Source organism: Echinococcus granulosus (genome assembly GCF_000524195.1).
Source record: "Echinococcus granulosus chromosome Unknown EG_S00053, whole genome shotgun sequence".
In the NCBI taxonomy this organism is placed as follows: Eukaryota; Metazoa; Platyhelminthes; class Cestoda; order Cyclophyllidea; family Taeniidae; genus Echinococcus; species Echinococcus granulosus.
This window is the reverse complement of record NW_020170433.1, coordinates 60,125-70,187: the sequence shown is the minus strand read 5'-3', so window position 1 is coordinate 70,187 and position 10,063 is coordinate 60,125. Positions and strand designations below refer to the sequence as shown.

Below are 10,063 nucleotides of genomic sequence, written 5' to 3'. Positions count from 1 at the left end.
CAACTGCTTCCCCTATTTTACAAGTTTTATTACTGAAGTAGGCATTGGAATGTGACCAACCCGTGGCTTTTTTGATGGCTTTTCTGTAGTCGTGGTTAATTTCCGCCAGCAGACTCTCAGTCAGTTGGCTCCAATTTCTCACTAAGTCTTCTGGAACGCTCTTCTTCAGAGCCTCCCACAGTCGTTCCGGTGGGTCGGCTATCATCTTATCTGGCACACCGTTCTCTATGTAGTAGACGTATCGCTACAGGGCAAACATCAACATTAGGTGTACATAACATCGAGCGGTCTGCTTGCCCTCTCCACCACTTAGAGCCACTACTCGCCGGTTCAATTTCAACGGATTTGGTAGAATGCTCTTCAAAACTGTAACTAATAGTTTTCCTTAATTTTACACTAAATTGGCATATTGATGGGGATTTATAAATGGATCATGGATACGCTTCATCACCCTCCGAAGCACACTCAAATGTTGGGTAACAAAGTCAAGTGTTGGAGGAACCACGGATCCGAAAGGTATCTTTTCTTGAGGAACCTACATCAGCAACTAATGAATTCGTCGAGTTCACTCCCCCTCCCCCCAAAAAAAGTATGCCATGACACTGAGGTTATGGCCTAGCGGGAACACAAACACTTTGAAGCAGTGGGTGATGGGGTGATCCTCCGTATTTGACTTTCCCATACAATTGGCCAACGAAACAAATCAAAGCTGGGAAAAATCTTATTTTGTTTATTTTGGCAAAGAATTTTTTGTAAAATTCCATATTTTTGTCGATGTTTGCGGAATTTTAGTCTAATTCATTTGCATTTATTTAGAGGTCCACATTTGACTTGCAAGAAAAGTTGCCAAAGATTGGGAAAAAAGTATCTTTACTTCTACTACAGTAAAATTACACCTTAATTTGACATTTAAAGTTGGTAAAGAGTAGAAATAGTAAAAAAGCCAGTTATTTTGTCTCAGCTTTTCTGAAAAAAGGTAGGCCGGAAATCAAAATAAACCGTGCTTTAAAAAAGAAATAGTGAAAATTTTCGACTAAATAATTTTCTTTAGGAAAATTACCGATAAATTTTATCATCGCCATGTACAAACTCTCCAGAAACAAATGCTTTATTTTAATCTTAGACACGCCTCTGTTCTCACCGCAATGTCGCGATCCGAGGGCCTCCCGGTGAGTCGACGAAACTCCTTATCCCGAGCCTTCATTTCGTTCATCTGCGACAGGGGCGACCTCGGTCGGTCCGCCGCTGTCTCGCTGTAGATAAAATAAATGAAAGAATAGGCATATTCTAGACTGCAAAGTTGTTGCTTGATTACTCTGTTTTTTAAATTTTTCTACTGTGCGAACACTCAAATCTAGTTCTAAAGACTCGTTTATAGTAATGCTCGTGATCAAATCGTAATGCACATCAACTAACGATAGGCATGTGATTTTTCTGCGAACAGAACCAAGAAGTCTGTGAGCGCTACCTCAATAAGTGTGTGCGCGGCTCTGCAAGCGGTGTTTAAGTAAACATTAGCAGTTTAACCCTTCGGGATGCACTCGAGTTGCATTTCCTCCTGGCATTGAGCAAAATAATAAACAGATGCAGATTAATGATGGAACTTTTGTGTGGTGGGACTGGAAGCGCTACTCTTAAATCTGTTAGTGAGGTTAATCCAACTTGTATCCACAAAGGTAGTGGGAAAGCACTTTAACATTCCATCAATCAATCATACCCACGATCAGAAAGCTTCCTCTGTAAGCCTAGAGAAACGCGTGGTAGCCTTTCTTAAAAATGACTTCGATTCATGTCTGTAAAGAGACCTCATTCTGAAACATCTTTTGTTATTTTAAAATCACCAAAACAACTTGAAAGCTGGGCATCACGGTGACAATCTTAGTCAAATTAGGGAAAGGTGAAAGGGTTGGTTTCAAAAAATTAGGAACTCGCATTTACAAATATACGGAAACCCTTCAAAAAACCCGGTAAAACTTACTGTTCCAAACTTTTCCGTGACTTCCTCTTTTCAACATTCCTGTGGTTTAAAGCGCCACTTTATAATGACAATTAAGAATGAAACTTCCTATTCGTTAACGATGATTACTGGCACAACCAAATATTGTAAAGTATTCCCGGTGGTAAAAATGTTTATGGACTAGTTTTAAGCTGAGAAGATTAGTATTTAGTTGTAAGCTCTTAAAATGCGTGAACTTGTGGCGTCTGCAGTACCAATTGCAAAGAAACAAACAGAAAGTTCTAGTATTTCACTTTACACCTATGAGAGAATGCTCACAAATCTATTAGACAAACTTAATGTTGTGAACTTCAGCCGACACATAAAATTGCTGTTTTACAACTTTGCGCTACACTTTAAATCAGTTTACAAAGCAATCCTTTCATTGTTTCAAAAATAGTTGTGAATAAAAATGGTAGAATGTCGAATTTCAAGAAAATAAAGTAGAAGAGCCTATTTTTATTTAAAGACTACCTACAAATAATAATTTTCTCCAGTCTTGAGTCGCTTGCTTTTTGAGACGCCAGCAAACTCTGGCAATCGAGACTGTGGTGGCAGACGATCGAGTTGAAGCTTTGCAGCCGCTGGTGAGTAGTTGCTCCCAATGGACTGACTCGGAGGTCGATGAAACTTTTGATCTTTGAATGGTGCTGCTCGCGTCAGAGTGAATTGGGCAATCAATGGAGGATGGTCGGCATTTTTGTTCACAATCTTTATTTAAAATTGAAGTGATTTATTTATTTAAAACAAGTCTTCGAGTTTATAGTCGGCGAAAACTATGTAATTTAGATTAAAATCAGTTGAAGCACCAAAAGCATAGGGATGTCAAGTATTCACAAAGCATTTTACGTGAAAACTGTATTTTACAATTTTGCACCAGGTCAAAACCCAGCAGCGTCACAACAGTACCGACAAAGTATTCAGAGTGACTGATTTCTGTATCCCAGATTCAACAAAATAACATTAAAATACTTACGGCAAATAGAGAAGATGGGGCTTCCGGTTTTGCGGGTAATGGAAGTGATGGTAAATATTTGGTAAAACTACTGCTGTAATCAGGTTCTGGAAGTCGCTAGAACAAACACTTTAATGCAAAGCGTGTGATAGGTACCTGCATGACATGTTCAAATTTCCTCAGTGGGAATAGTTTTTCGAAAAGCTACAAGATCATTAAAATCAAGATGCTACAACCTCTTGCTTTCCACCTTGTGTCATTGCTCTAATTCAGTAGATCTTTTTATCCTATGATTTCCCAACATGTACGTCAGAAGCAAGCCTAAAATCCAGACACATGATGATATTAAAGGTTATTTACAGATATATACAGGCTAAAATATGGAAAACCTAGTGTTAATTCGGCACTCGTGGGTAAATTAATAAAGAGTGTACCTATTAACCCCTACTTAGCCAATAATCATGGGAACTATCGATATTCCTACACAAATTCTGAAAGTGCGCAGTTTTTCAAGGTCGTATGTTACCAATATTCTATATGAAAAAATAATGCGTATTCCTAACATTTACGGCATACAAAAGTCCAAAATCTACTAGTTGATGGATTCAGTGTCAAGGAGAGTGCATTGGTCTTACACCTAAAATAGGAATAATAAAAGGCCCTTTTGTTCGAATTTTGTGACTGTGAATCGCTTACCCCATATAAAGGCACCTAAGTTTCCACCAAGTTGAACTACCAGAATTGCATAAGACATCCTTGAAAGTCTTTTATTCTGCGAATAAATGAGAAATTTTGTGCACTTGTTTATGGGAAGGCGCATGGTAACCACCTAGAACATTCCAAAACTATGCGCACCCATAGGCTGGTTCACTGAACTTATTCACAGAGGCCCACCCAAATACTTAAAGCTTGGTCTTCCTAACTACCTCGTAGGCACAGGCAGGACATGAGGCCCACCTCCTTTCGGCAACGGAGTCCCCTTCAGGAGAACGTACCCGACGGCGCGAAACCCCCCCGCCGCAAGCATCAGTTTTGGGTAGCACAATCCATAGCTAGCCCTCCTTCTCTCCCTTGCAGGCTTAGCAAGCACCAACACACAACATGTACCCATTAAGCACCACCAGATTTCAAAAACGAGTCGCCATTAGAGAATAAACCAGCGTGTCCAGCCACCCACCTACGTAGGATCGTTGCCCTATGGACAGATACGCAACGACATAAAGTACAACTTTAAACACACGTACACCAAATTCAGCCAATGGCTAAACACATCAAACGCTGGAATTCCCCACCCTTCCCCTAGGAAATAAAACAATTGCGTAAAAATCCTTGTAGTAAATAAGCAGCATCATTCGAAGAGTGCGTTTGAAATTGACTGTTTCAGGAAAGCGATATAAATGATACAATTAAACCATGACAATCACTGATTAAAAAACCACATGCACTCTTGAAATTCATTGGGCTTATTTTAAAGTAGCAAAGAGTTTGGGGCCAACGCACTTATCCACACATTGGACCAGATCGATGAATTCCTCTTCGCAGCTCTCCCTTGTCTTTGGCTGACGATCAGAACAGGCCTCAAATAATTTGACAAACTTAGCGCATTCTTTGGTTTCACGGCATTTTCGTCGAAGTTCGTGCTATAGCAAAAATAGTGTATTGGAATGGAGAACTTACGATCGGATCGATAACAGTATCACCTGTATCCATCAAGCCTGGAAATGGACAAATAAAACAGTTCCCCTAAGGTGGTCTGGTGTTTATATATCAACATAATTAATTGTGCAATAAAACTCAGATGCACCTTATAGAGCCAAAGTGGATCCAACCGAGCAAAAATGAACCTCTTTTCAGGAGTAAGAACAATGCAATTTCGAGTAACAATTCTTGGGAAATATTGGGGACGACGAAAGGACAAATACCATGCAAAGCTACCAGAGTATTATACACCACATGTGCTAACTTTCAATATATTATGAACAAAGTAGGGAAAAATGAGCAGAGCGGTGACTATAGCCTAAAACTCAGTGAAGGGTTAAAATCGTCCCAACTCATACCAGTACTTCGAATGGCTGCCCATGCGCACGATGCATACAAAGTTCGTGCAATTTCAGATATTATCTTGACGTAAGCATTTAACAAGAAGCCCTCATAATTATGTTAAACCTAAAATAGGCAATAAATTACTTTTTTTGGACTTTGAAATTTGTTTATTCATTTATTTAGGAGTTGTCCGACATCTTCTGTCAGTGCTTTACGGCATCTCATTAATTTGCATCCAGATAATGCCTACATTTAGGAGGATTTGGCCTTAAAAGGCTGCATAGGTATTTCATAAGACATGCAATTATGCTCAAACAAGTATGGCCCAGTTAATTGCCATGCTTGTTTATTGGAGTGACTGCCTGATAATATGCAGGAAAATCGAATGTCAGCAACTTTACAATAATATTACCTGTTTGGTAGGGTCTTAGAGCCCGACTTCCCCCCAAAAAGGGCATAAGCTCACTGGTATGAAAGATTTTTGCTGACGAATATAATGTCGAGAAGCCATGCTAACAAGTGGAAAAAAGCGCCTACTCAAGAGCCTTTGAAGTTTAACAGTCATGAAACCCCTCTTTACTTGCTACGGCAACGACCTTGCCATTTCCATGAACGGAACACCTTTGTTTAACACAAAAATGGTAAAAAGTAATAAAATCCCCTTTGTAGTAAGGTTGCTTATGTTGAACAGACTTTTTCCATGCCTCTCATCTCTAGGCACATTGCTTACATCTAGTGAACGGACAGTGTCAGTTAAGCGTGTATTTTGGAATTTAGGAAGAGAAAAGTATGGGAAGCGTTAACGAAAGGTGGAATTCTGTATTTTGCATCATTTTGATCTCTCTAAACTACTCATCTCCCAAAGGTATTCAGGGTCATGTTAGTCATGCCACCTAAACTGACCTAAGAGTCGTTGAGATGTTGCTGAGGGAAATATGTCAATGGCACTGCTATACGGATCATTTCCATAGATACTTTGTCCACTTCTAAGCAAAGAACAACCACAAAACACTACACTAATCATTCAACACTTTCCTAGTCAAACACTGCTACTTAAATCAAACAATGATCTTGTTATTACTAAAATGTGCTGCTATTCCAAATACGTTGTGAGGTAAAGTTTTATTTAAATACCTGTATCCGTAATTCCGGAATTTTACCTTAGATGACTGCTGTTTTCGGTTTTAGCACCTTACAGCAGCTCATGAATTGTCGAAATTTCCACAAATGTGCTGTCACACAAAAGCTGTTCAAATGCGTGCGATTTTTTGTTTTACGTAAAATAGCCAAAAAATATTAACTCTGGTTTGTAGCAATTCGATGTCGGAAGTGAATTTACCAAGCCACATCCCCATCGACTTCTGTTGCCGTATCCTCGCCGTAGAAGACGCGTGGCTTTGGTCCACTTCATGGAAGAGACCTCATTTTTGAAATGCTTGAATACTACGTGTTGAATGCCTCGCCGTAAGTCAATCGCGTCACGTATTTTCGACCAACGAATCTCGGAATTATGAAGAGGCATTAGCGTTAAACTGGGTTGTTCTAAACACTAAGACTGACCTTTCAAAATATGGTGATAAAAATAATCGAGCATTCCTGGTCTGCAAGTAGACAAATCCTAGCTTGTTACTTCATATAGTTGGTTTTCAATTAGCTCATGCCACCGCTTAATGATGTGATGTGGGTCACGAGAACGCTTTACCGTAAACCTTATATGATAAGTTTATATCCGCAGTCTTCGCAGGTTCCACTCCTGCACGACGGTACAACTATCATCTGCCCGTGCCCATAGCCTCCCAGTCTGCGTCACGTGAATAGTAAGTCTAGCTCCACTATGGTATGGCTTATATTGAATTCAATGGGGGCTGTGGGCGCTTTAGCCACCTCAAGTTAGGCCTTTTTAGTGAAAAAATGCTTTGACAACTTCTGAGCAAAGGACACCTTCTCGGGGCACATTGTTTTTGTGCCTCACAGGTGTTAAAAAAAAGAATGCCATTACAAAGGTCCACGCAATCAGATGGCGCCACCTTAAGCTAGCACTTCATTCCGTCTCTTAGCCTTACTCGTAGGCTGATAATATTAAGCTTTTAAAGTATGTCAAGTACTTAATCTGATCAAGGCATATCGACACCCTCGTTGTAGGTGAAATGACCACCTTCAGTTGCATCAATTTCAGTTTAAGTCTCAAGTTGATTTTCATTATTCTAGCACATTAGTAGAATCGGTAGTTTGCTTTTAACCACTTAGCTTAAAATCTCACTTGATGGTGCCCCTAGATGCAGAATCTTTCACTGGAGCCCTCCGTGTAATGCCATGAAAACTGTGTGTGACGCTCCACTCCATAACATGCGTTATCCTTCAATAATTCAAAAAAGACTTATGCTCATATTTTTTTCCTAGTATGAATAATTACACCAAATCAGGCAATTGTAGATCTGGATAAGCCGTGATTAACCGCCTAAATTACGCAAATATTTAGGAAAAGTCGGGCTAGTCGAACCTTGTTTTAAATGGCATCTAAGAAGTGACGCTAGGAATTAAACATCACAATTTCTTAGCAGGAAGGATCTTTTCTTCTTCGTGACAATTTATGCATTAGGCTCTTTATTTCACTAGTTCAAAAAGTACCCCTAAAGTGAAGCCCCTTCCTTGCACTTAGAGGTCGGTTAGTTTACTACGGCCCAGTCGCTCGGTGTAGCGCGCTTGAGCGGCGAAGTATCGATCGGTTTTGGGCGATGCGGCGGATAGGCAATACCTCGCCCACTGCCGACCGGTCAGCGTCAAACTCGGGGGTCTTGAGCACGATAAGGACAAGTACTGACTTATAACCTCCGCCTGGGTGTTTCTAAAGTCTGGTGTTTGGTGTAATTGTGATAATGCGGGTTCGTTTCACCTCAATTGGGATGCCTTCCAGTTATTAGTAGGCGTCTTTAAACACTGTAATGTGAGAGAACAGTCTTCTGGATCGTAGATTAAAATGTTGCGTTTAAGAGTACCTAAATGAGGTAATTTTCGTGCACTAAGAGCTAATTGTTTAAATGATGATTTATGCAAAGGTGGTCTCTTTTGTTTGTAATCGAGGTGTAGACAGACATCCTTTTCAATCGCGTGAATTTTGCTTTTTTCTTTGTTCTTTTTTAATTACTTGGTGACAAATTCTTCTTTTGAGCTAGTCTAACTTCCTTCTAACTTTTTACTACATGTTAAGGTCGCAAAACAGGTGAGGTGAACTCTTCTAAATGGGGGATTTGTACCTCATAGGAAAGTCCTTTTTTGGAGACCTCACAGTTTAAACATTCGACTACAACTTGATGTGTGAACTCGAAGGTAGGCAAACACCGGTGAAATCAAATTTTGCTGATTGGGAAGGTGGGGCGTCATTCAGCAATCTCTGCAGCTTTTGAGACCATGCTTTTTTAAGTGTAAAAGGTAGGTTTGGTACATCGCACAGATACGTCTTTGTGCAGACATGCCCGTCACACTCCACTCCCTCAGGATTTGAAACGCCACTTTTCATGGTAATCTAGCACTGCTGTCAATGCCTGAACGCCTAATTCGCAAAAAGTTTAAATGACACCTCTTTCATTTATCATTAAGTCATGCTGACGTTTTTCGAAAATACTAGACACCCTTAGGCAGTTTTTCTTGTTCCTTTACCAATTTTGCGAATGTTAAAGAGAATCACAGCCTGCCCAAAATTTGCAAATTCTCTAGAGAGGTAACTTGCGTACAATGGTTGCCAAACAAAAGAGGAGAGCTGCACACCTTTCGAAGGCTTATACGATTAGCACTTCAAAATTTGTGCGACAAGGTAGATGGTGACAGAGTGAATCGTCGTATTTTTTCCTATATGTATGCATGTGAGGTCATGTGCTGTAGTTTACAGGCTGTAGGTAGTGTTAAAAAGTCTCCTACAGCCTCTCACATCATTTTCTTTGCATTTTTGACATTGCTGTTGACACTCCAAATTGTCATTGTCATGCACTGTAGCGGTTATCCAACAGTACTGCGCCTCATTTCCCACCAGGTATATATTAAAACAGCTTCAGCAAAAACAATGAGCAGGTTTGATTAGGCAAGTTTACGCAACCATAGCTGCTGTTGCCAGTCCTATGAGCTGGCATAGTTAATAGCTAGCAAAACCCACACATTCCTCCTACTCCTCGCATTAAAAAAATATTTGCCTTACCGTACCACACCAGTCGAGATGATTGCGCTTCGTCGGCCACCGTGCTCTGTGTCACTCTCCGCTCCCTGCGGCAAGGCGGGGCAGGGGTGAGGCTCGAGTGAGCAGAGCTCCTGGTGAGGCGAGGAATCGATAGTGCACCGCGTCGCCTGTGCGTCACTCGGTGGATCGATACTCACCTTGACAGGCATTCCGACGCGCCGAGTTACCTGTGCTTGGCATCACGGCTGCTGTTGCTGCCACGTCGACTGTGTATGGATGTCAGCATGGTAATTGTGACCACACAGGCACATCACTCACACCTGACCCCGACGATGATGAACCGCTGGGTCGCAGATGCTAGACGTATGTGCATCCCAAATTTCGCGTAGCCGTAGCCAGCTTCGCTTTCGCGTGGCAAGATCTTCAGGTAATGCTTCAATCTATGCCAGGCGATCCGGTATGCATCATTCTGACGTGCAACCCTTACAGTTTGTTATTCGCCTTAAAGGCAGAGCATGATACACCACAAAGGTGCGCAATCATTTGACACACTCAACTTCCATGATTTAGCATTTAAATAAACAAATGCATCGTTTCTAGCTCAGATAAAAAGCCTCACTATAAAGCCCAATGAAACACGAGAATGTTTGGTTCACTAGGTCATATACAACTTCCGGATAACTGAATATTCAGCACTGTCGAAAACCCAGTTACTTTGATAGATGTCATGGCCAGATTTAAAACATTCATGATTATTTATATTTCAGTAGATGGCGCATAAAAATATGGAATTTGTTTTGTCTGTTCTGTTACTGTGATAAAAGCACTCCAGCTGACAAGTTAGAAGGTGTCCATTACGTTTCTTCGAGCACCAAAAGACACACCAGAGGCAGTGGCGCCA

The 10,063-nt window shown here is 40.8% G+C and overlaps 3 protein-coding genes across 3 annotated transcripts in view; all 3 read right to left on the bottom strand. All coding sequences in view use genetic code 11, as the record gives it.

Moving 5' to 3' along the window:
• Positions 1 to 2,470: 2,470 nt before the first annotated feature.
• On the bottom strand, positions 2,471 to 4,409 carry EGR_06210 (Dynein heavy chain 3, axonemal; the record flags this gene model as incomplete). The annotated part of the gene is made up of 4 exons (XM_024495459.1): positions 2,471 to 2,707; positions 2,973 to 3,058; positions 3,648 to 3,723; positions 4,356 to 4,409. The coding sequence occupies 4 exons, from the start codon at positions 4,407 to 4,409 to the stop codon at positions 2,471 to 2,473; spliced, it is 453 nt and encodes a 150-aa protein (XP_024350090.1).
• A 5-nt stretch (positions 4,410 to 4,414) lies between these two features.
• Positions 4,415 to 5,452, bottom strand: EGR_06209 (hypothetical protein; the record flags this gene model as incomplete). Its single annotated transcript, XM_024495458.1, has 3 exons — positions 4,415 to 4,591; positions 4,629 to 4,666; positions 5,407 to 5,452. 3 exons carry the CDS (start codon positions 5,450 to 5,452, stop codon positions 4,415 to 4,417), a joined length of 261 nt encoding a protein of 86 aa, XP_024350089.1.
• Positions 5,453 to 9,234: 3,782 nt separating this feature from the next.
• EGR_06208 (calponin, putative) overlaps positions 9,235 to 10,063 on the bottom strand; it is a gene marked incomplete at both ends in the record, with an annotated part of 1,224 nt that continues 395 nt past the window's right edge. Inside the window, 3 exons of the mRNA XM_024495457.1 lie at positions 9,235 to 9,329; positions 9,360 to 9,428; positions 9,481 to 9,631. Of these exons, the coding sequence (XP_024350088.1) occupies positions 9,235 to 9,329; positions 9,360 to 9,428; positions 9,481 to 9,631 (315 nt within the window). The remainder of the gene's footprint in view (positions 9,330 to 9,359; positions 9,429 to 9,480; positions 9,632 to 10,063) is intronic.